Consider the following 24,728-nt stretch of genomic DNA (forward strand, 5'->3'; position numbering starts at 1 on the left):
TCAAACTTTTCCACTGCAGCTTGCTCACCTCTCTCAGTGTTCACGGAATAGAAGAGTTAGGGCCATGCTCTGAATATGGCTTTGACTTAAGGGAATGTTGTGGCAGGTTTGACCTTCTATTCAGACCACACAAACTTTCTCCCCATCAGCAATAAGGCTGTTTCATTTTATCATTCACGTGTTCACTGGAGTAGCACTTTTAACTTCCTTCAAGAGCTTTTCCTTTGCATTCACAACCTGGCTAACTGGCTCAAGAAACCTAGCTTTTGGCCTATCTTGGTTCTCAACATGCCTTCCTCACTAATCATTTCTAACTTTGATTTAAGGTGAGAGATGTGCAACTTTTCCTTTTTTTTTTCTGAACACTTAGAGGCCATTATAGGGCCATTAATTGACTGAATTTAGTATTGTTGTGTCTCAGGGAATAAGGAGGCCTGGGGAGAAGGAGAGAGATGTGAGCACCACCAGTCAGTGGAGCAGTCAGAATACACACAATACTGATAGATTAAGTTTGTCCTATCTTATATGGGTGTGGTTTGTGGTTCCCCCAATTATAATAGCAACATCAAAGATCACTGATTACAGATGACCATAATGATAATAATGAGAAAGTTTGATATATAACAGAAAAGTCTGAAGTATTGTGAGAATTACCAAAATGTGACACAGAGACATGAAGTGAGCCTATGCTATTGGAAAAAGAACCCTCGACAGACTTGCTCAGTGCAGGGTTGCCACAAACCTTCAATTTGTAAAAAATGTAATATCTGTGAAGCATAGCGAAGTAAAGTACAATAAAATGAGATATGTCTCTGGCAGTACAAAATGACAAAAATTAGAGTGAATAATTTTTATAATGAAGCAAAGAGCTAGAAAGCCAATTTGTTTCCAGGGAAGGTAGGAATGTTGTTCCCAAACCAATTAGACCCAAAATGATTATGACTGATACGTATGGTCTGGGCTCACTCTGAAAAGTTTTGTTTCCTGAAGAAGACCTTAAAATACAAGTACTATATGTCTTTATTCATAATGTTTGAATGAATGCATACAACAAATTGTCAAGAAGATAAACCTATATATAATGAAAAAATGACAAAGGGGATGATTCAGTAGTATCCCATTTTCTGTATAACTTCTAAAATAAGTAATTCATCATTCATTCTACAATACATTTAATTTTTTAATCTCCCAAAGCTAAAAATTTTAGACTAACACAGATAACAGAAATACATTTTAATGCAAAATATATGAAGCAAAATGACTAACAAAGAACCAAATGATTATAATTACAACTTTAAAATTCTCAAAATGCTTTTATTGAACTAAATAATCAAACGGAACAGTAGGAAATATAGACTGTTTTTCATTAAGACGAGAATAAGTTAAAGTTATAGGTTACCACCTTTTTCTTAGACACTTGACACTGTCTGGGTCCTCTCCTGATGGATGCCGTGTTTCTAATACGACTCTCTCATTTAGAGCTGCACAAGAGACAGCCCCAGGTATTTGATACAGTTATTACTTCTGAAGCTATTCATATTGTAGCATGAATGTCTACCTTTAATTCCTGCTCCTAATTTTTTGTGGACAATAATTTTTATTATTATAATTATTCACAGCCCATAGTATCTCAAAAAACATATGCATATGGCAGCCACTGGATAAATAGCTAGAAATTAAACCAATGTAACAAAAATGGTTTTATTTAAATAAGGAAAGAAATGTACCTCATGGGTAGCGGAGAGTGAATATGGGTCTGAAAGTGGCCTCACAAAAGTGGTCATCTGTGTAACCTCACAGATCTGCTATCAACTATTGAGATTTCATACACAAACACAAAATGTGCTCTTCTTAGAATCTGACACACAATGTTTTAAAAACCCACTTGCTTGACGATGAAAATTCTAGAAGAATGTGCCAAAGACTAGCGTCTAAAGTAAATCAGTTCTAACCAAGAAGGGAGTTTCAGATTGAATGAAGGGCAGAGGAGCTACTGGACAAAGTAGACAAGCAGCACTGAGTGTCCACACTGCCACAATATCCAAGTCACATAATCCTTAAATGTGTTACATGATGAATTTGGCTGTAGAACTTGTGTAATGTTGAAGGGTTACACAGTTTGTTGCTATATAAATAAAATTAACTCCTCTAAGGCATCCTTCAAAAAACAAGAATGTGATCCAGGTACAACATAAAAGACTGTCTGCTCATAGGCATACAACTGTGGTACTTTGAAAGACATACTTCTCTGTCAAACTGTGTCTAAGAGACATTTCAGGAAGCAAAAACATGCCACATATTTCATGGATTTCTTTCCTAGACAGGTTCCTGTGATTGAATTGAGCAATACAGAAAAATAGGGAATGAACTAAGTTTCTCCATCCCTTTGGGTTTCAGCCAATAATAATCTCAAGACATAATACAAGATTAAAGCAGCAACATTTCCAATTTCTCCTCAGCATCCCCTTTCTGCCAGCTTTGATTAAACAAGTGTGGGTATGTTCTGTTTGAGCTAGACACATTGAATGTGGAAGACTCCTCAGTAACCCTCCTCTTTCTTAAAAAAAAAAAAAAAAAAAAGGAACAAGGGTACACTGGCTGTTGCATGTCTTTCCAAGTATCCTTCTATGAATGGTTCTTTATTTTATAATGCTCAGCTTCTGAGACTCAGGAGCTGTCATGCAATGTTGACACGAACATGATGCAAGATTAAGTGAAATGGGACAACCTAAGCCTCCTGCCTCCTCATTAAGTTGCTAGAAATATGAAATGAAAACCTAAAATATAGTCTTGGCAGCCATTGCTGATTTTTTTTACAACTTATTTTTCCAATATCTGACAAATTCTTGAGACAACATTGTATGAGAGAAATAGCAAATGGTTGGAATCAGAAGATCTTGCTTTTGCGAGGCAAGGTTCTTCCATTTATAAGTGATGTGATTCTGAGGTGGTGCAGGAACTACTCAGCATTGCTGGTATTTGATAAATGCAATGTGTCATTTAATTGTAACTAATAATAGACCCCTGCATACAACTCATGGTGAATGTGGGGTCGAGAGGCTGTGACTGCACTCTATTGCTACTAACCGTTTAGTAAATTTGGTGACTTTTCTTACCCTGGGAGAAGAGGAATAGGTACATATTGAAAGAAATGAAATCGTGTAGGTACTGATACTTCCTTTTATTTGTGGGGGAATATGTTGAAGCACAGTATAGTATACTTTCATAACTGCTAGGGTTTGACATTCCAATGATTTCACCATCCCTTAAAGATCAAACCCCAATTCTTCACGCAAACTGACCCAACCACTTGCCATCATCCTACTACAATAGTGTTCTGCTTCAGGCCCTCCACACACCTTGGGGGACTCTGATTTGTTTGCTCATGCCACACCTTGTCTGAGAGTGTCTCCTGATTCCTCCTCTCCAACTGAGTTCTATCTAGGATGCCCTCCTTTTCCATGAAACCCCTTTAGGACATCTAATACTCTCTGAGTCCTTTTCTCTAAAATTCCTAAAGCCTCATTTTGTACTATGCATCTGGCTGCTATTGAACATTGTCCTGTTCTATTTGGGTCACAAAGACTCATGTGCTTTCTATGTGCCAGGCTCTGGTGCTACAAATGGAGTTGACAAAGACAGTGTCCCTGTCCTGGCGGTGTTTACCACCAGTTGGTAACAAACGTCAGTGTAGTGCATGCAGCCATGGCAGATGTTTGAGTCAAATGCTACACAGGACTTGCCCAACTTGGTAGGTGCAGAATCATAACATGCAGTCATCTCACTTTCTCCAACTCCTTATGTCTCTCGAATCCTGATCTTCTAGTTCCTTCTCCTCATTTAAGAAAAACTTGACACCTGGCTCAATCTTCACTTCCATACTGTGGCACTATCCTGGTTTTTTCCAATCATATAGGCACCGGTATTTTGGTCCCTTAACTTCTTCTAGACGTTGTCGCCTCTTCCCATGGTCACCACTCAACTGATCTACTTTAGAAATTCATCTTTTTCTCTATATAGAATTTTCATTTTTTCCAATTTTCTTTGTCAAGTACTCCCACTGTGACAGTTCTTCGACTTTACCAGATACTTCTGGTTGATTGACCCCTTCATTTTCTCCCCATCCATCTAAGCCCCTTTCTGTTTTTCCTTACTATCCAGATTCTGTCTTTACATTCTTTACTGTCCAATATCCTTAACTCCATTACCCTCTGACCTGTCCCAAGCCTCACAAAAACTCCCAATCTGTGGGAAGATTGAAAGAAAACAGATTTATGATTAGTTACAGGAACTTGACTCTAATGTCTGCATCTCCAACTCCTGTAATGCCTATTTAGATCTACTCTTATTTCTTCTAACATCCAACTCTCTTGTTCTCAGTGCTTTACCTTACCCCACCTTGACTGAGAAATGGAAGGCATAGATGAACCTCTCTCTGTAGATTACTCCCAGACATATGCTCATCTACAATCCCAGTCTCCTCCTTCCCTTTGTTGTTGCAGGACTTTTCCTCCTCCTTTCAAGCTGCCATGTGGAGACCCAGATGGGCTCCTTGCTCTGACAAAGTCAGACACAGGACCTGCGCAGCACCCAGCCTTGGGTACTGGGTGCTCAAAGAACCATTTTTTTGTTTCAGTTTGTGTCTCTGGAATGAATGAATATATATATATATATATGTGTGTGTGTGTATATATATATGTATATGTATATGTATATGTATGTATGTATGTATTTTTTTTTTGTAGCCCAGAGCCTGATTCCTTGGAGACCCCAAGAAAACTTGGCAGCTGTCCCCATTAACTAGCTCTTTGGGAAAATTCTAGGTCTTGATGAATTAAAGGATACAAGAGAGTAAACAGGGCAGGGAGAGGAGAAAGGAGGAAAGAAGGAAAAGGTATGGGAGTCAGGGTCTTCTGAATGTGTGCTCCCAGGACCTGCTCATCTCAGCTTCACTCACTAACAGTCATTTTGGAAGCATGCAGCAAATACGAATCACAATGCACACTACAGATGCTAGGATCAGCACAGACAAATACCAAACACTGGTTTATCAAACTCATCAGTTTCCAAATACTCAACAGATAAAAGAAGTGCTCTGCTAGTCGCTGAGGGAGAATGTGAAATGCCATGCTTGTTACTTCCTTCACAAGGTTGTCTTCATTTCCCCTTTCACAGTATTGACTCTTTTATATCTTTTACAATCTTGCTTTTATTTCTTGTCCTCTGTGAAGCTTTCCCCAAGCCGCAGGGCCAGTCTCTCCTTGCTCAGTGCCCCCATAGCCAACATACAAATTAGTCAGGGCATGTATCTCCACATACGAAGGCCCAGCACTTATGTATCACAGCATCCGCTATGCCTCTGAGTCACTCACAATTGGTCTAATTCACCATCATGTTTCCTGCACCCAGCATAATTCCTGAGAATCCAACACATGCTTGTGGTATGAATGAACGAAAGGATGAGATGAGATGAGAAATTCCAAAAAGATGAATAACATATGTAGGAGCTACATCTTCAATCCCAAGAAAGCCCTTTCTATTCACACCCAGGTGCTCCTGGGGGTCCCCTCTCATCCTCCCTATAAAGATCAACCGGTTTCCTTATCCATGCATCTCTCTTCAGCAAGCTCTTTACTTTGGTCAATACTCTGTGTTGATCTACCAATGATAGCTGGTCCTACCTGACTGAAGGAAGTGGCAGGTGAATCTCTCTAAATCACCAGCATAGACCCTGGGAATGCACCAGCTACTCACCTCGCTTGCTGGCAGACGCAGCAGACCCAGGCTTTTTCGTGCTTCTGGTAGGAGCAGCAGCTCTTGCAGACATTGAACTTGCAATCTCCGCACTGGCGCTTGGTGTTGACGAGGAAGGTGAAGGGCGAGCAGCAGCGCATGCAGCAGTGCTCCACGAACTGCTGGTGCTTCGAGAGGATGCTGCACTTGCTGCCTTCCTCATCCAGCTTCTGCTTCAGCTCACTGGGAAACCAAGGTAGGGGAAACGGGAGGAGGAGAGAAACACAGTATCAGGTCAGAGGCTGTCTCCCCAAAGTACCCACCTTGGCCCTCCCTTAGGCCAAGCTACCATGTAGGACCTTCCTGGAAAACAAGAGAACTCAGAAAGATCAACTGCTCAACATTATGACCAGAGAAGAACATTAATCGTGGATTAGTTTTGTGTACTCCTGTACGTCAGATTTTCTATGAGAAAGCATGAAAACCTTATTACTTACATTTCAGAGACTACATTGAGATACAAGTTATTAAAAAACTAATAAGCACATCCTTGAAAAATAAAACCTTTAACTTAATTAATGCCTTTTTAAAGGAACAGGAGATCACTTATGATAAAACATTAATCCTCACACAGCCCAGCTGGGCATATGATAAATGCAGTCCTGGCTTTATTTAACATCCCTGGAAACTGAAGTACCCAAGGATTTTAAAAGCTTTCAAATCTATATGAGCCAACAAGGATTCTATGGGTGATGGGCAGATCGAGGCACTTGTGATTCAGAGTTGGAAAAAGAACAATTCTGTTCTTCTAAAAAACTCCTGATCACTGGGCACACAGCCAACCATATTAATGCAAAACATGACAGTGCATACACTCCTCTCTGTGCTCAGTGAGAAGAAAAATACACTGCAAATAGGTTGAGTAACCTGGGGAAAAAAATGAAAAAATAATTACTCTGAATCACCAGGTTTGAGTTGTTTTTCCTGCTACGAAAATGGGGGCCCCCAAAGAACAGTAGAAAAATTATTATTTTTACTACTATTTTACTATTACTATACTATATTACTAGACTATAATTTTTACTATTTTAGTACTACTATATTACTACACTACTACTTTTACTATTTTCCTACTGTTGCACACTATCGTAATAGTAAAACACAGCCCCCCACTTATAATGGTTTAACTTATGATTTTTCAGCTTTCTGATGATGCAGAAACTATATGGATTCATTAAAAAGCACCAGAAAGTGATACAATGCTCTATCATGATGCTGAGCATAGCAGCAGTGAGCCATAGCTCCCAGTCAGCCATGAGGTCATGAGGGATATAATCTACGGTGTACTATGTTTTACTATGTTGTCAGATGACTTTGCCCAGCTGCAGGCTAATGTAAGTGTTCTGGGCATGTTTAAGTTGGCTGGGCTAAGCTGTGATGTTCAGTAGGTTAGCATTTTCAACTTATGATAGTTTCAACTTATGATAGGTTTACTAGGATGCAATCCCACTGTAAATCAAGGAGCATCTATATTTTACTGCAGCATTTTACTATGATAATACTTGAAAGTATTTTACTACTATTTACTGCTACTATTGTTTTATACTATTTTACTTTATTACTTTTTTTTAACTTTTTATCTTTACTACTATTTTTATTTTTACTATGACTATTTACTACTCTTTACACTATTACTATTTTTCTGTACCCAGTTGTGATTATGCAGTTAATACTGGATATATTTATGATGTATGTGGCAAATATTTTCTCCTGTTCTACCCTTGTCTTTTTATGTTTATGGTGTTTATTCTTGTTTAGAAATGCTTAATTTTTCTGTAGTTAAATCTGTCAGGCTTTTCTTTCATGGACATTGGGCTTTATGTCTTGCTTGAGAAGGCCTAGACCACCCCATCAGTTTATGTACATAGTCAATTAGCCCCTATATAGGTTGAAGGTTGGCCCTCTCAAATGATATGTCCATGCCCTAAATCCCTGGAAACTGTAGCTTTTACTTTATTTGGAGAAGAGGTCTTCTTATAAATTAAGAATATTGAGATGTAGTTATCTTGCATTTTCTGAGTGAGCTCTAAATCCAATGACAACTGTCCTTTAAGAGACACACAGGGAAGGCAATATGAAGACAAAGGCAGAGATTGGAGTGCTGTGGCTACAATCCCAGTAACACCAAGATTTGCCAGAAGCCACCAAAAGCTAGGAAAGAGGCATGGCAGATTCTCCCCCAGAGACTTGGGAGGGAGTGTGGCCCTGCCAAAGCCTTGATTGTAGACTTTTGACCTCCGGAAGCGGGAGACGATACATTCTTGTTTTAAGCCACCTGTTTGTGGTAATTTGTTACAGCAGCCTCAGGAAACTAATATAGTTTCTACTTTTTTTTTTTTTTTTTTAAAAAAAAGGAAAACAGTAAGTACAGACTTTCCTCAACACTATATCCTCATCTAGTTACCACTCTCTAATAGTCCTAACCTCTTCTAGTTAAAATTCCTGAAAGAACCATCCCTGGTAGTCAGCATATGTTCTTTATTCCCATCACTCCTGGGTCCACTCCAGTGGACCTTTTGTTCTTTTTCTTAAATAAAACAAAAGCTCTGCTGGAGATCCCCCACTGACCTTCATGTTGAAATATCCAAGGGGACTTTCTAGGCCTTGTCTTACCTGATTATTCTTCCATTCTTGAAATACTCTCTTCCCTTCCTCGTGTTACTCTTGTTTTCCTCAGCCCTTTTCCAATTCCTTTGCAAGCTATCTCTTCCTCCTGTTCTGACTTTTTAAATGTTAGACAAGACTTTTTAAGGCATAAAATATTTATTCACTAATGAAGATTATTTTCAACATTAATGTTAACCTTTTACTGAATAGATTGTTTGAGTCATGGTCTATGTGACTAGGTAGCCTTTCTCCACCCCAACTTTCCTCAAGCATGGACAAATCCCTTCTTTTCAGTTCACTGAAGCAGCAGACTGTCAGGTGTGGTGGGTGATGGACATTTATTACCAATGGTTTAAGGTAGTGGAAGGTGATGGAAGAGAAACTCAGCTCCAGGCAGAACAGAAAACCATTTCATGTGGGCATGCTGCAGTTAAAGTCCTCAGCCACTACCTTTGGGATTCCTTCCGAGGCCCTGTCACTGGACATGTTGCTGTGCCATCTCTGCCTATCCAGGTTCCCCATATGTCCCCTCTCTTCTCTTGTTCCAGGGCCCTTCATGGCTGATTAGAGGAAAATTATCCAAAGCTGTGACCTAACTGGTAAAAAATGGCTGCATATGTAGGAGTCACCCTTGTCTGACTCACAAGGCATGGGAGTAAATGAATCAGGACACAGGTAAGCAAGAAGGAAGATCACGAGAATTACCTTTCTTTCTCTCCCCCGCCCCCTTGTTCCCTCTCTCTCCTTGCCCTGTCCCCATATTTTTAAATTAAAAGGATGGTATTATTTATACTGTTTTAATTATGAAACCTAAAAAATGGTCCATTTTTGTTAAGGTTTTCAAGTGTGTTGGTATAAAGTGGTTCACAGATTTCTCTCATGATTATAAGATCTCTGCTACCTCGGTCATTATGTCCCTCTTTTCTTTCAGAATATTGTTTATTTGGCCCTTGTTCAGTAAGTTCAGAGGTTTACTTATTTCATTAATTTTAAGGATAACTAGCTTTCAGTTAGGTTAATGGTTGTCTACATTGCTTATTTGTTCTCCATTGCAATAAGGTCCAGTCTTATTCCTTCTACTGGTTTGAGTTTATTATTTTCTCTAACCTTTAACAAGTAAAATTTTTTAAAGTAAATGGATTTTTAACATTTACTCTTTCCTAATCTATGCATTTAAAGCTATAAAATTTTCTCAACACATCTCTTTTGTTGTACCTTGCAGGTTTTAAATAAGAAAATTTTTATTGTCATTTAGTCTTACATATTTTATAATTCTCAGGTTTAAAATTTTCCAAATTTGTGGCTTTTATTATTAACTTTTTTTAACATTTTGATCAGAGAGTGTCAAATAAATTCTTTGGTATTCATTGAGACTTTCATAGCTTCATGGTTAGCCAATTTGTGTAAAGCCCATGTGTGTTTGAAAAGAATGCTTATTCTCTACCGACTGATAACAAGATGTTAACCAAAAAGTCACTGAGGCAGGTCTCAATGGATAGAGGTTAATTTAGCCAAGGTTGAGGACACTTCCGGGAAAAACACAAGTCATGGGAGCATCTGTGATCTGAGATTTTTCCAAAGAGGGTTTTGGGAACTTCAGTATTTAAAGGAGAAAGTCTGAGCCAGAGAGAAAACAGGAAGTGGGGGTAGGCAATGATGTAAATGTTGTGAGGTTCTGATGAGCATTCACAAATCTACATTTCACATGTGAAAAGAGGGCATAGAGGGAAAAGTCAATTCTGCATCAATCTCAGGGTAGACAGAAGGATGATTTCTGGTCTTGTCATTGTCCCGTACCTGTGACATTAAGCTGGTAATTGACATTGTCAGATAAGAGTCAACAGAACTCAGTTTTAAGTCTAGTTTATAGGGGGATATGTATCCTGAAAGATTTAGTGGCTCACAAGGAATTTCCTTGTGAAAAATTTGTGAGGAAGACCATCTGGGGCAATATGTGTTGTAAAAGGAACATAAAGTCCCTGGAACCCAAACCCACTAAGCCAAAGGGAAAAGTCAAGCTGGGAACTAGGTGAAGCAAACCTGCCTCCCTTTGTTCCTAAATAGACAACTACAAGATAAAAGGCTACGTACCTCCCTTGCAATTTGCTCACAAGGAAGGCCCTTTAGTTCCTTTCAATTTTACCCTGACAGTGTAAATTAACATCTTGTCTTCACAGGCACGGGACAAAGGACTGAATTAAAAGTGGCTTGGCTGAGACAAATGTGTATCTGACTGCTTTCTGTACTCAATGATTATTATATCTTATGCAAAAAATGCAGATTCATTGAGAGTGAGACAAATATATTTATATTGAAATTACTAATAGATTTGGACTTTTTTCTACTATGTTATGTTTTCTTTTTTTTTAATTATACTTTAAGTTCTAGGGTACATGTGCACAATGTGCAGGTTTGTTACATATGTATACATGAGCCATGTTGGTGTGCGGCACCCATTAACTCGTCATTTACATTAGGTATGTCTCCTAATGCTATCCCTCCCCCCTCCCCCCTCCCCACAATAGGACCTGGTGTATGATGTTCCCCTTCCTGTGTCCAAATGATCTCATTGTTCAATTCCCACCTATGAGTGAGAACATGCGGTATTTCGTTTTCTGTTCTTGCGATAGTTTGCTGAGAATGATGGTTTCCAGCTGCATCCATGTCCCTACAAAGGACACAAATTCATCCTTTTTTATGGCTGCATAGTATTCCATGGTGTATATGTGCCACATTTTCTTAATCCAGTCTGTCACTGATGGACATTTGGGTTGATTCCAAGTCTTTGCTATTATGAATAGTGCCGCAATAAACATATGTGTGCATGTGTCTTTATAGCAGCATGACTTATAATCCTTTGGGTATTATCCCCAGTAATGGGATGGCTGGGTCAAATGGTATTTCTAGTTCTAGATCCTTGAGGAATCACCACACTGTTTTCCACAATGTTGAACTAGTTTATAGTCCCACCAACAGTGTAAAAGTGTTCCTATTTCTCCACATCCTCTCCAGCACCTGTTGTGTCCTGATTTTTTAAATGATTGCCATTCTAACTGGTGTGAGATGGTATCTCATTGTGGTTTTGATTTGCATTTCTCTGACAGCGAGTGATGATGAGCATTTTTTCATGTGTCTGTTGGCTGTATGCATGTCTTCTTTTGAGAAGTGTCTGTTCATATCCTTTGCCCACTTTTTGATGGGGTTGTTCGTTTTTTTCTTGTAAATTTGATTGAGTTCCTTATAGGTTCTGGATATTAGCCCTTTGTCAGATGAGTAGATTGCAAAAATTTTCTCCCATTCTGTAGGTTGCCTGTTCACTCTGATGGTAGTTTCTTTTGCTGTGCAGAAGCTCTTTAGTTTAATTAGATCCCATTTGTCAATTTTAGCTTTTGCTGCCGTTGCTTTTGGTGTTTTAGACATGAAGTCTTTGCCCATGCCTATGTCCTGAATGGTACTACCTAGGTTTTCCTCTAGGATTTTTATGGTATTAGGTCTAACATTTAAGTCTCTAATCCATCTTGAATTAATTTTCGTATAAGGAGTAAGGAAAGGATCCAGTTTCAGCTTTCTACTTATGGCTAGCCAATTTTCCCAGCACCATTTATTAAATAGGGAATCCTTTCCCCATTTCTTGTTTCTCTCAGGTTTGTCAAAGATCAGATGGCTGTAGATGTGTGGTATTATTTCTGAGGACTCTGTTCTGTTCCATTGGTCTATATCTCTGTTTTGGTACCAGTACCATGCTGTTTTGGTTACTGTAGCCTTGTAGTATAGTTTGAAGTCAGGTAGCGTGATGCCTCCAGCTTTGTTCTTTTGGCTTAGGATTGTCTTGGCAATGTGGGGTCTTTTTTGGTTCCATATGAACTTTAAAGCAGTTTTTTCCAATTCTGTGAAGAAACTCATTGGTAGCTTAAGGGGATGGCATTGAATCTATAAATTACGTTGGGCAGCGTGGCCATTTTCATGATATTGATTTTTCCTATCCATGAGCATGGTATGTTCTTCCAGTTGTTTGTGTCCTCTTTTATTTCACTGAGCAGTGGTTTGTAGTTGTCCTTGAAGAGGTCCTTTACATTCCTTGTAAGTTGGATTCCTAGGTGTTTCGTTCTCTTTGAAGCTATTGTGAATGGGAGTTCATTCATGATTTGGTTCTCTGTTTGTCTGTTACTGGTGTATAAGAATGTATGTGATTTTTTGCACATTGATTTTTTTATCCTGAGACTTTACTGAAGTTGCTTATCAGCTTAAGGAGATTTTGGGCTGAGACAATGGGGTTTTCTAAATATACAATCATGTCATCTGCAAACAGGGACAATTTGACTTCTTCTTTTCCTAACTGAATACCCTTTATTTCTTTCTTTTGCCTGATGGCCCTAGCCAGAACTTCCAACACTATGTTGAATAGGAGTGGTGAGAGAGGGCATCCCTGTCTTGTGCCAGTTTTCAAAGGGAATTTTTCCAGTTTTTGCCCATTCAGTATGATATTGGCTATGGGTTTGTCATAAATAGCTCTTATTATTTTGAGATACGTTCCATCAATACCGAATTTATTGAGAGTTTTTAGCATGAAGGGCTGTTGAATTTTGTCAAAGGCCTTTTCTGCGTCTATTGAGATAATCATGTGGTTTTTGTCTTTGGTTCTGTTTATATGCTGGATTATGTTTATTGATTTGTGTATGTTGAACCAGCCTTGCATCCCAGGGATGAAGCCCACTTGATCATGGTGGATAAGCTTTTTGATGTGCTGCTGGATCCGGTTTGCCAGTATTTTATTGAGGATTTTTGCATCAATGTTCATCAGGGATATTGGTCTAAAATTCTCTTTTTTTGTTGTATCTCTGTCAGGCTTTGGTATCAGGATGATGTTGGCCTCGTAAAATGAGTTAGGGAGGATTCCCTCTTTTTCTAGTGATTGGAATAGTGTCAGAAGGAATGGTACCAACTCCTCCTTGTACCTCTGGTAGAATTTGGCTGTGAATCCATCTGGTCTTGGACTTTTTTTGGTTGGTAGGCTATTAATTATTGCCTCAATTTCAGAGCCTGCTATTAGTTTATTCAGGGATTCAACTTCTTCCTGGTTTAGTCTTGGAAGAGTGTAAGTGTCCAGGAAATTATCCATTTCTTCTAGGTTTTCCAGTTTATTTGCGTAGAGGTGTTTATAGTATTCTCTGATGGTAGTTTGTATTTCTGTGGCGTCGGTGGTGATATCTCCTTTATCATTTTTTATTGCGTCTATTTGATTCTTCTCTTTTCTTCTTTATTAGTCTTGCTAGCGGTCTATCTATTTTGTTGATCTTCTCAAAAAACCAGCTCCTGGATTCATTGATTTTTTGGAGGGTTTTTTGTGTCTCTATCTCCTTCAGTTCTGCTCTGATCTTAGTTGTTTCTTGCCTTCTGCTAGCTTTTGAATGTGTTTGCTCTTGCTTCTCTAGTTCTTTTAATTGTGATGTTAGGGTGTCAATTTTAGATCTTTCCTGCTTTCTCTTGTGGGCATTTAGTGCTATAAATTTCCCTCTACACACTGCTTTAAATGTGTCCCAGAGATTCTGGTATGTTGTATCTTTGTTCTCATTGGTTTCAAAGAACATCTTTATTTCTGCCTTCATTTCGTTATGTACCCAGTAGTCATTCAGGAGCAGGTTGTTCAGTTTCCATGTAGTTGAGTGGTTTTGATTGAGTTCCTTGGTCCTGAGTTCTAGTTTGATTGCACTGTGGTCTGAGAGACAGTTTGTTATAATTTCTGTTCTTTTACATTTGCTGAGGAGTGCTTTACTTCCAACTATGTTGTCAATTTTGGAATAAGTGCAATGTGGTGCTAAGAAGAATATATATTCTGTTGATTTGGGGTGGAGAGTTCTGTAGATGTCTATTAGGTCTGCTTGGTGCAGAGTTGAGTTCAATTCCTGGATATCCTTGTTGACTTTCTGTCTCGATCTGTCTAATGTTGACAGTGGGGTGTTAAAGTCTCCCATTATTATTGTATGGGAGTCTAAGTCTCTTTGTAAGTCTCTAAGGACTTCCTTTATGAATCTGGGTGCTCCTGTATTGGGTGCATATATATTTAGGATAGTTAGCTTTTCCTGATGAATTGATCCCTTTACCATTATGTAATGGCCTTCTTTGTCTCTTTTGATCTTTGATGGTTTAAAGTCTGTTTTATCAGAGGCTAGAATTGCAACCCCTGCTTTTTTTGTTTGTTTGTTTTCCATTTGCTTGGTAGATCTTCCTCCATCCTTTTATTTTGAGCCTATGTGTGTCTCTGCATGTGAGATGGATCTCCTGAATACAGCAAACTGATGGGTCTTGACTCTTTATCCAATTTGCCAGTCTGTGTCTTTTAATTGGAGCATTTAGTCCATTTACATTTAAGGCTAATATTGTTATGTGTGAACTTGATCCTGTCATTGTGATATTAGCTGGTTATTTTGCTTGCTAGTTGATGCAGTTTCTTCCTAGCATCGATGGACTTTACATTTTGATATGTTTTTGCAATGACTGGTACCTGTTGTTCCTTTCCATGTTTAGTGCTTTCTTCAGGATCTGTTGTAGGGCAGGCCTGGTGGTGACAAAATCTCTAAGCATTTGCTTGTCTATAAAGGATTTTATTTCTCCTTCACTTATGAAACTTAGCTTGGCTGGATATGAAATTCTGGGTTGAAAATTCTTTTCTTTAAGAATGTTGAATATTGGCCCCCACTCTCTTCTGGCTTGTAGAGTTTCTGCTGAGAGATCTGCTGTTAGTCTGATAGGCTTCCCTGTGTGGGTAACCCGACCTTTCTCTCTGGCTGCCCTTAACATTTTTTTTCCTTCATTTCAACTTTGGTGAATCTGACAATTATGTGTCTTGGAGTTGCTCTTCTCGAGGAGTATCTTTGTGGCATTCTCTGTATTTCCTGGATTTGAATGTTGGCCTGCCTTACTAGGTTGGGGAAGTTCTCCTGGATGATATCCTGCAGAGTGTTTTCCAACTTGGTTTCATTTTCCCCGTCACTTTCAGGCACCCCAATCAGACGTAGATTTGGTCTTTTCACATAATCCCATATTTCTTGGAGGCTTTGTTCATTTCTTTTTACTCTTTTTTCTCTACACTTCTCCTCTCGCTTCATTTCATTCATTTGATCTTCAATCGCTGATACTCTTTCTTCCAGATGATCCAGTCAGTTGCTGAAGCTTGTGCATTTGTCATGTAGTTCTCGTGTCATGGTTTTCATCTCTATCAGTTCTTTTATTGACTTCTCAACATTGGTTATTCTAGTTAGCCATTCGTCAAATCGTTTTTCAAGGTTTTTAGTTTCTTTGCTCTGGTTACATAGTTCCTCCTTTAGCTCTGAGAAGTTTGATGTACTGTAGCCTTCTTCTCTCAACTTGTCAAAGTCATTCTCCTTCCAACTTTGTTCCATTGCTGGCGATGAGCTGCGTTCCTTTGGAAGGGGAGATGCGCTCTGATTTTTTGAATTTCCAGCTTTTCTGCACTGCTTTTTCCCCAATGTTGTGCTTTTATCTGCCTTTGGTCTTTGATGATGGTGACGTACTGCTGGGGTTTTGGTTTGGGTGTCCTTTCTGTTTGTTAGTTTTCCTTCTAACAATGAGGACCCTCAGCTGTAGGTCTGTTGGAGTTTGCTTGAGGTCCACTCCAGACCCTGTTTGCCTGGGTATCAGCAGTGGAGGCTGCAGAAGATAGAATATTGCTGAACAGTGAGTGTTGCTGTCTGATTCTTGCTCTGGAAGCTTCGTCTCGGGGTGTACCCCGCCGTGTGAGTTGTGAGATGTTGGTCTGCCCCTCAGTTGAAAATGCAGAAATCACCCGTCTTCTGTGTTACTCACGCTGGGAGCTGGAGGCTGGAGCTGTTCCTATTCGGCCATCTTGGGCACGCTATGTTTTATTTTCTATTTACCTCCCTGCTATGTTTTATTTTCTATTTACCATGCCTTTTCTGTTTTTTCCTACTTTCTATCAGATTGATTGGTTTTCTTCACCCTCTGTGTTTTTTCATTATGATTGGGCATTTCCTGTTTCATTTCTTTTAGTGGTTAGCTTTAACATATTAACATGCATATTTGGACTAATGTATAAAGTTAACAGATGTCCCATGATCAACAATACAAACTTTAATTTCCTCTGGTGTTCTACATGGCTACTGATTTAATGTTGGTTTGTAATTGCAAAAATTATGCTGAATATTGTTTGGTTGAGGTTTTAGCCACCCCACATGAAGAAGACTAGGGCCTACCTTGAGACTGAAAGCCCTAAAAATAGGAAACTCAGCTAGTGTCATTTCCTTCATCTAAGTGTCAACGTCTGTCCAGCATCTCGTGCATCTGGTTGCAAATGGGGTGTTCTAAGGCAATATATACTTCCTCCAGAAAGTGTATTTTTTATTTGCAGGAGTGTTGGTCCAATAGAAGTTTACTCAGCAATTATCAAAAGCAGAACTCTTGATATTTAAAATTGATTACTGTATAGATTTATACACATTTATCAATTTCGTTGCACATTATTGCTTCTTGCATCTGATTTTCCTTCTTCTGTTAATTTTCTTTGTTGCTTCAGTTCTTCTGGTAATTCTTTCAACAAGGTAAACTTTAGCAGCCTCCATTTAACCCTTACATTTCAAAGACAGTTTAGAAGGCTGCAGAATTCCAAGTTGACAGCTCATTTCTGAAAGTACTGAATAAAGGTATTATTCTTTTTTGGAGGTGGAGGGGGTATCAAATGTTGCAATGGGAAGTCTGTCAATGTAATTCTTCCTTTGTAGAAGACTCTAACTTCTCTCACTGGTTAGTTTTAAGAATTTTCAATTTGTCTTTAGTGTTCTTCAGTTTCAGTTTCACTATGAAGTGACTAAGTGTGGATTTGTTTGCATTCATTTTGCTTGGGTGTCTTGGTCATTTTTTTAAACTTCATTAATTCTAAAGAATTCTCTAGCCAGGTTTACTCTGAATGTTGTCTCCTGCTCTATTTTCTGCTCCTGGAATTCCAATTATATCTCAAACCTTTCCTATTCTTCCATGTCTCCTTTTTTTTTTCATCTCTTTGTATTTCTGAGATACATTCTGGATAAGCACTTCAGTTCTAGTTTCCATTTTAATAATTCTTTGTTCATCTGCATTTTCTCCACTATTTAATCCTTTTGAAATTTTACTGAGTTTCATATTTCCAGAAGTTCTAATGATTTGTTTCCATTTAAATATGCCTGTTCCACTCATGTGCCATTCATTTCTTGGTTCCTATACATTCTTTTAAAAATTATTTAGAATATAATTCTTTTACTCTTCCTGGATTTTAATTGAAATTTTACTGATTTTTGTATTTCCAGACATTCTAATGATTTGTTTCCATTTAAGCCTGCTTGTCCTTTTCTCCTTGGTGCCATTCATTCCTATACTTTCTTCTAAAAATAATTTTAAATATACTTCTTTTATAACCCCTTCCTGATTCTTATATTCAGTTCTTAGAGGTGGCACTAATCTGCCTATTGGTTGCATCTATTAACTCTTGTTCCAGGTAGGTCCTTTGCTTTCATGGTTTGTCATTTTGATTAAGATAATCTCCAGTCGAGACTGCTTTTTATGTAAGTGCACCTTTTCTGTGCAAATATCATTCACAAGTCATTACCAAGAAGTCCTCAATTCTGGAACAACTTCACATCTGTTTCTCATGTTGGGGGATCCATTACTATATGACTTATATAATTTTAGTTTTCAATACCCTGTTGTGGTGGAGGCTTGGGGTTTTGAGGTTTTGATTTCTTATGGGAGACTTCATTTCTCTCACCCAGAGGTCCAAGTAAAGATAAACTTCTTTTGTAGATCCCCTAAGCCAGTAGGCAAAAATTTTCTGAGGTCTCTTTCACTAAGGGTACAGCCCTTCAAGACCAAACTCTAAGAAGGCATTTCATTTTCAGCTGCTTGTCTTGCAAAGGCTCAAGGCCACATCTCCTGCCCCATGCAGAAATTAGCATTGCAGCCTCTGGCCATCAGAACCTAGAGCCCCATTTCCCACTGGATTAGGCAGACCACTCTGGTTTTAAATTCCTTCTTTCACTTTTACCCTGCTGTGGTCTGAATGATTGTGAAAATTCTTATGTTGAAAACTAACCCCCAGTGTGACGGTTTTAGGAGGTGGGGCCATTGGGAGGTGATTAGGTCATGAGAGTAAAAATACTCATTAATGGGACTAGTACCATTATAAATGGGACTCCAGGGAGCCACCTTGCCCTTCCATGATGTGAGGACACAGAGAGAAGACATTATCTACGAACTAGCAAGCGGACAGACACCAAATCAGCTGACATCTTGATCTTGGACATCCCTGCCTCTAAAACTGTGAGAAATACATTGCTTTTGTTTATTAGTCACCTGGTTTATGATATTTTGTTATAGCGGCCAAATGGACTAAGATATACCCTCTAGGAATTTTCCTTTCTTACTCCCCTCCCCAGACTTTGAGAAAATTAAGATACAATTCACACAGTAAATTCACTCCTCTTAAGTATACAATTCAGTGGTTTTTAGTATATTCAAAAAGCTATGCAACCACCACTACTGTCTGACTCCATAACATTTTCATTGCATCAAAAATTCAGTATTCATGAGGCATTCTCCCATGCCCTCAGCCTCTGCCAACCACTAATCTACTTTCTGTTTCTATGAATTTGCCTATTCTGATCATTTTATATAAATGAAATAATATCATATGTGGCCCTCTGTGTCTGTCTTCTTTCACTTTGCATAATGTGTTCAAGGTTTATCCATGTTGTAGCAGGCATCAGCATTTCATTCCTTTTTACTGCTAAATAATATTCCATTTACGGATATACCATATTTTATTTATCCATTCATCCGCCATGAACATTTATGTTGTTTCTAATTTTTGGTTATTATGATGAGTGCTGATATAAACATTCATGTACAAGTTTTTGTGTGGACATGTATTTTCAATTATAGGAGTAGAATTGGTAGTTCACATAGTACCAGTTTTTTTTTAACTTTTTGAGAAACTGCCAGACTGTTTTCTAAATGGCTGGACCATTTTACATTCCCACCAGCAAGATGTGAGAGTTCCAGTTTCTCCACATCCTCCTCAATACTTGTAATTGTCTGCATTTTAAAAAAATTACAGCCATCTTAGGGGGTGTGAGGTGGTATCTCATGCTTTTGACTTGCATTTCCCTAATGACTGATGAGGTTGAACATCTTTTCATGTGCTTATTGGCCATTTGTATATCTCCTTGGAGAAAAGTTTATTCAAATTTTTGGCCCATTTCCTTCTTTCTTTCCCTTCTTTCTCTTCCTTCCCTTCCTCCCCTCCCCTCTCCCTCTCTTTCTCTCTCCCTCTCTTTCTTTCTCCTTCCTTCCTTCCTTCCTTCCCTCTTCTTCCTTTTTTTCCTTTTCTTCCTTTCTTTCTTGTAGAGACAGGGTTTTGCTCTGTCATCCGTGCTGGGATGCAGTGGTGGCATCATAGCTCACTGCAGCCTTGGACTCCTGGGCTCAAGTGATCCTCCCACCTCAGCCTCCCAAGTAGCTGGGACTACAGACATGTCATGCCTAATTTTTTAAATAATTTTTTGTAGAGACAGGGTTTTGCTTTGTTGCCCAGGCTGGTCTCAAATTCCTAGCTTCAAGTGATCGTCCTACCTCAGCTTCCCAAACCACTGGGATTACAGGCATGAGACACCAGGCCCAGGTGGCCCATTTCTAAATTAGATTATTTGTCCTTTACTGTTGTGTTGTAAGGGTTTTTAATATATTCTAGATACAAGTCCCTTATCAGATACATGATTTGCAAATATTTTCCCTTTCTTATATTAAACCCCACATTTTGTTAGTATTTTTGTTTGGTTTTAGTAAAAGAAAGCATCTCACCAGCTCATCTTACCCTGCTACTGGATTTGGAAATCTATGTATGTTTTTACAACTTCTTTTTTTACTTAACAACATATAAACATATATTCATGACAATCCAGAATCTTTGCAGCTTTAGCTCTTGGGCACCCTTAGCTGGCTTACATATCTTCTAACACATGAACAGGGCTCACTGCTCTGCATAGAAGTGCCCAATACTTATTTGTTGCTTGATAATTGTATAATAAAGGGAGGCTGTATCCAGAATTGTCAGACCAGCTAATTCTATAAGGTAAAATATCATATACATACACTTGGCTGAATAAAATGTTTACAGGGAGACAGAACAGAGGTGATATTTCCAGGGAAGGAAGATGTTACTCAGTCCCTTAGATTGAAGGCAGAAGATGTGCTAAGTCATTGACAGCTCTGACATCTCTCAACAGTGTAAGAACAGCCTCAAATTGAATGACTTATATTGATATTTCAGAGATACTAAATTAAATGGGATAAAACATCCAGAAAGAAAATTATTTGGGGATCATAAAGCTCTGTGAACTCTATCCATAAGATGACTTGAGCTTTATGAGTTTTGTTTATTGATACACAGGACTGTAAATTCCAATGGCATTTTAAAGCTCACTGGTATCTAGTAATAACTGTACCAAGCCTTCTAGAGTTCATTCCAAGCAAATCAGGTGTTTTTCAGGCTCGGTGGAGGAAAGGGGTGCCATTCTTCAGACCATCTCTCACTTATTAGATTCTATTGTCATGTAGTATCTCATGGAAGAAGTCATTGGGCAGAATTGTATAGGATGACTTACAATGGTTAATTACACATCAACCAAGAATGATGCAAGACAGGCTACCTGCTTTGAAATATCTTAGGAAGGACCAGGACTTCAAATGGTCAGCTATATGGGAAAGAGTGATGGGTTTAATGTCAGAAGCTAGTGTGCATAACTGGGCTCATCACTTACCAAAAAGTTCCCCGACCTTTTGTGGTCTGTGGTTTTCTGAGTGGCACTTATAATTCCTACTTCATAGGGTTGCTAGAGGTTTTAAATGTGCAAAGCTACAAAAGCAAATACTAGTCTTTCCATTGGATTAGCAAGAAATTCAGTGATCCAAGTATCCATAACATTTGAACATATTTGGCTATATGTCAAGAAGGTTTCTGCAATAGCATCTGGGCAAGAATGCTCAAGACTTATTTGTTGCTTGAGCATTAGGTAACAGGGGGTGTGAAGTGGTAGCTCACTGTGGCTTTTATTTGTATTTCCCTAAAGATGTTGAATATGCTTAGTCTGATCTTTAGCAATATCTTCTTACATCTGGTCTAGTCTCCTCCTGGTCTTACAACAGGCATCTTAAAAGCCTATTAACATTTCATGATCTCTTGGTCTATCACCATGCTGGTTCTGACAGGTTGTTAGAGGGTGAAGCATTCTGTATTGAGAGGACACACACAGGCTCAATGGAGTTGGGTGTCACGATGAGGTAGCAGTGTCTGCCATGAGCATAGCCGGAAGTGATGGCATGTACATCACTTGTTTGCTATCCTTCAACTCAGTTACCGAAGAGAGGGTAATTTTGATTTATAGCTGTGAGCTTGGCCCTCTTTTTCCCCCTTGCTGCCCTGTCCCCCTAGGGTGGCTCACCCATTCCCGTATGTGAAGATGTTTGTGGAATTGACTTCCAAACTCACTTAGCTGGTCCTGCCCCTCCTCTGAGCTGCTGAAACCCGCATCCAGGTGTCCTCTTGGCCCTGCCCATCTTGCCACCCCTTGATAGCTATGGGCATTGCTTAGAATGTCAATCATTCACTCAATTCACACTTATTAGGCACTTATTATTACAGGTACTAAGGATTTTTTAAAAAATAGACATAGCCCCTCTCTTCATCAAATGTGCATTAAGGTAGGAATTCAGATGATAAAAAATTAAGCAAAAAAAGAACTCTAAATTATGAGGCATTCTCATAAGAATAAGTAGGATACTCAGACCGAGAATAACATCAGGACCTACTTTAGATTGGTGGCAAGAGAGGGCTTCTCTGGGGAAGTGGCATTTCAGTTAAAACATGAAGATGGGAAGGAGCTAGTCCAATGGAAGACACAGCATCCCAGAAAGAAAGAGTAGCGAGGAAACAGAGCTTAGTATTGGGGGGAGACGGGGAGGAGCACAAGATCTTTTTTCTAAGTACAAGGGGGAAGTTATGGAGGATGTGAGCAGGGAACTATCAGCCACTGTCAGGTAAAGCCCACTCTTAGAGGACTTTGCAAGTATGAAGCATGGGGGGCACTGCAGTCATCTTGGTGAGGGTGACTGAGGTTTGGGCTGGGCAGGAGTCATCGGAGAGTGCAGGGAAGTGGGCTAATGCCTGTTGCACCTGTTGAGGGCCAGGAGAGAGAGTGAACCAGATTCTGGTTTGTGTAACCACATGGAGAGTGAAGCTGTTCATGGAAAGAGAGAAGACAAGGGTGGGCAGGAGCAAGGTTTAGAGAAATCTGTGAGGCACCTGGAGGGCAATGCCAAGAGGACACCTGGATGCGGGTTTCAGCAGTTCAGAGGAAGGGCTGGGCCAGCTAAGTGAGCTTGGAAGTCATCATCATAAATGTCTTCACACATAGGGGAATGAATGAGCCACCCTAGAGGGATGGGGCAGCAAGGGGGAAAAGAGGGCCTAAGAACAAGCCAAGAAAACCCCAAACATTTAAACTCAGGCAAAAAGGCTGAAGAGGAGAAGCCAGACAGAAGGACTGAGGAGGAGCTAGAGCAAGAGGATGTTTCAAGAAGAGGAGAGTGGATGACTGTTTGCTGTGAGGACAGAGATATCTCCACTGGATTTGGCTGCATAGGTGTCAGCGGTAACCCTGAGAAAGGCAATTTCAGTAGCGGAAGCTGGGCAGGAGCCAGCCTGTTGTGGACCGAACAGTGAATGTGGAGTGAGGAAGCAGATCCCTCATGGAATACTTCTTATAGCAATGTTATAAATGCTTTTAAGAACTGGGCTCCAAAGGGCAAACCCACCTTAGAGTATAACAATAGTAACAGTGTTCATGATAATTTAAAAGTATACTTTGCGTTTAGTTTGTCATGGGTAATATCACTCTCTCACTAGGTACTTTCAGACAGAATCATTTTGCTGCCCCCTGACGGTGTTATAAAAAAATCTGGCAAGGCTAACAGAGCCCTTGATACCACAGATTTATGAATAAAGAAAATCAAATTTAAACATTCCCTCCAAATGTTAATGACACGCAACAATACGCTGTTTGGTTACCAGCTATAAATGGAGGGGACCACTTTAATTCAGAACCCAGACAGTCAGACCACTCGCCATGCCCCACTCATCTCACATGAGCACTGTCTGATAAGGCTACAGGAACCTCACCAACCTCAGGTTCAGCAAGTAGCTCAGTCAACATGGATGCTGGGAGAGACTGAGGGCTCCAGCTCTGTTCTTCATAGCTATGAACCACTCAGTCTTCTAAACGTTGGTTTCTTTTTTTGGCAAAGAAGGGATATCAGCAGCATCCTGAAATGCTTGTTGCAGAAATAAATGAGAAAATGTACCAGAGTTGTGCAGCAGGCACAAAAAAGTAAAAGCAGCCCCATAAATGTCTGGAATTATTCCAGTTCAAACCAGTTAAGATTCTGCTCCACAGCAGATGCTCAGAAAAGGCTCCCATCTCTCCATTGGATCATCTGGAATATTTGGCCAATAGCCAGAGAGTGAAATCAGGCACATCCACTCCTGACCTTGAGCAGGTGGAAAGCTCTCTAATAACCAATGAGGGTACCTTAAGAGCATTACAAGTATTTCCTTGAAAAGAGCAATGAGAGAACAACCATGAGAAAGCTGGGATCATCACGCTGTACACCGTATTATACCATAGCATACCAGCGCTTCATCATAAACCCAGACTTTGGCCAGAAACATGTGAAAGAAAACCCCACAAAAAGCATCTAGCCTACAAGAGGGGACACACTTCCAAGTCTGTAGGCTCATCAGATTCAGTGGAAACACGTGAAACAGATATCCCTACCTGAAGTTGCTGACTGTCCCAGCTCTCTCTGCACCTGCCCTCCAGCACCATCCCCCTCCTGCACCTCCCACCACCCAATCATCTCCAGCTATCTCTGCTTCCCTGATCTCATGGTAGCTCAGGGCAGGCTCCTCCACAAAACATCATTTGACAATCGCTATCTTCACAACTCTGTTAAGTAGAAAGGTCAATCTTATTTCCCACCTTCTCAAATCAGCCACAGTACATACGACAGACCAGGATCCTTCATTAAAGAGCTATGAATGACTTCATTTGAGCAGTAGCCCAAGAAGAATGGAGCTGTGAGGGATGAGAATAAAGGAGGCTGATAGAGAATGTTTCATATACAAGTAGAGGAAGCTTCCTTTTCCATAAAGTCAAGTTCCACATGTCCTTGGCAACAGCGTGTACCCTATTTCCTCCACCACCCAC

General features: G+C 39.6%; 1 protein-coding gene across 3 annotated transcripts in view; it reads right to left on the minus strand.

Moving 5' to 3' along the window:
- The window catches only part of MYRIP (myosin VIIA and Rab interacting protein), a 410,104-nt gene that overhangs the window by 183,264 nt on the left and 202,112 nt on the right, over positions 1-24,728 (minus strand). For all 3 annotated transcript variants that reach the window (XM_025375656.1, XM_025375655.1, XM_025375654.1), the window contains exon 3: positions 5,755-5,976. In XM_025375656.1, coding sequence (XP_025231441.1) covers positions 5,755-5,956 — 202 coding nt within the window. In that variant the 5' untranslated portion in view covers positions 5,957-5,976. The remainder of the gene's footprint in view (positions 1-5,754; positions 5,977-24,728) is intronic.

The sequence above is a fragment of the Theropithecus gelada genome, chromosome 2, assembly GCF_003255815.1.
Source record: "Theropithecus gelada isolate Dixy chromosome 2, Tgel_1.0, whole genome shotgun sequence".
Taxonomy (NCBI): Eukaryota; Metazoa; Chordata; class Mammalia; order Primates; family Cercopithecidae; genus Theropithecus; species Theropithecus gelada.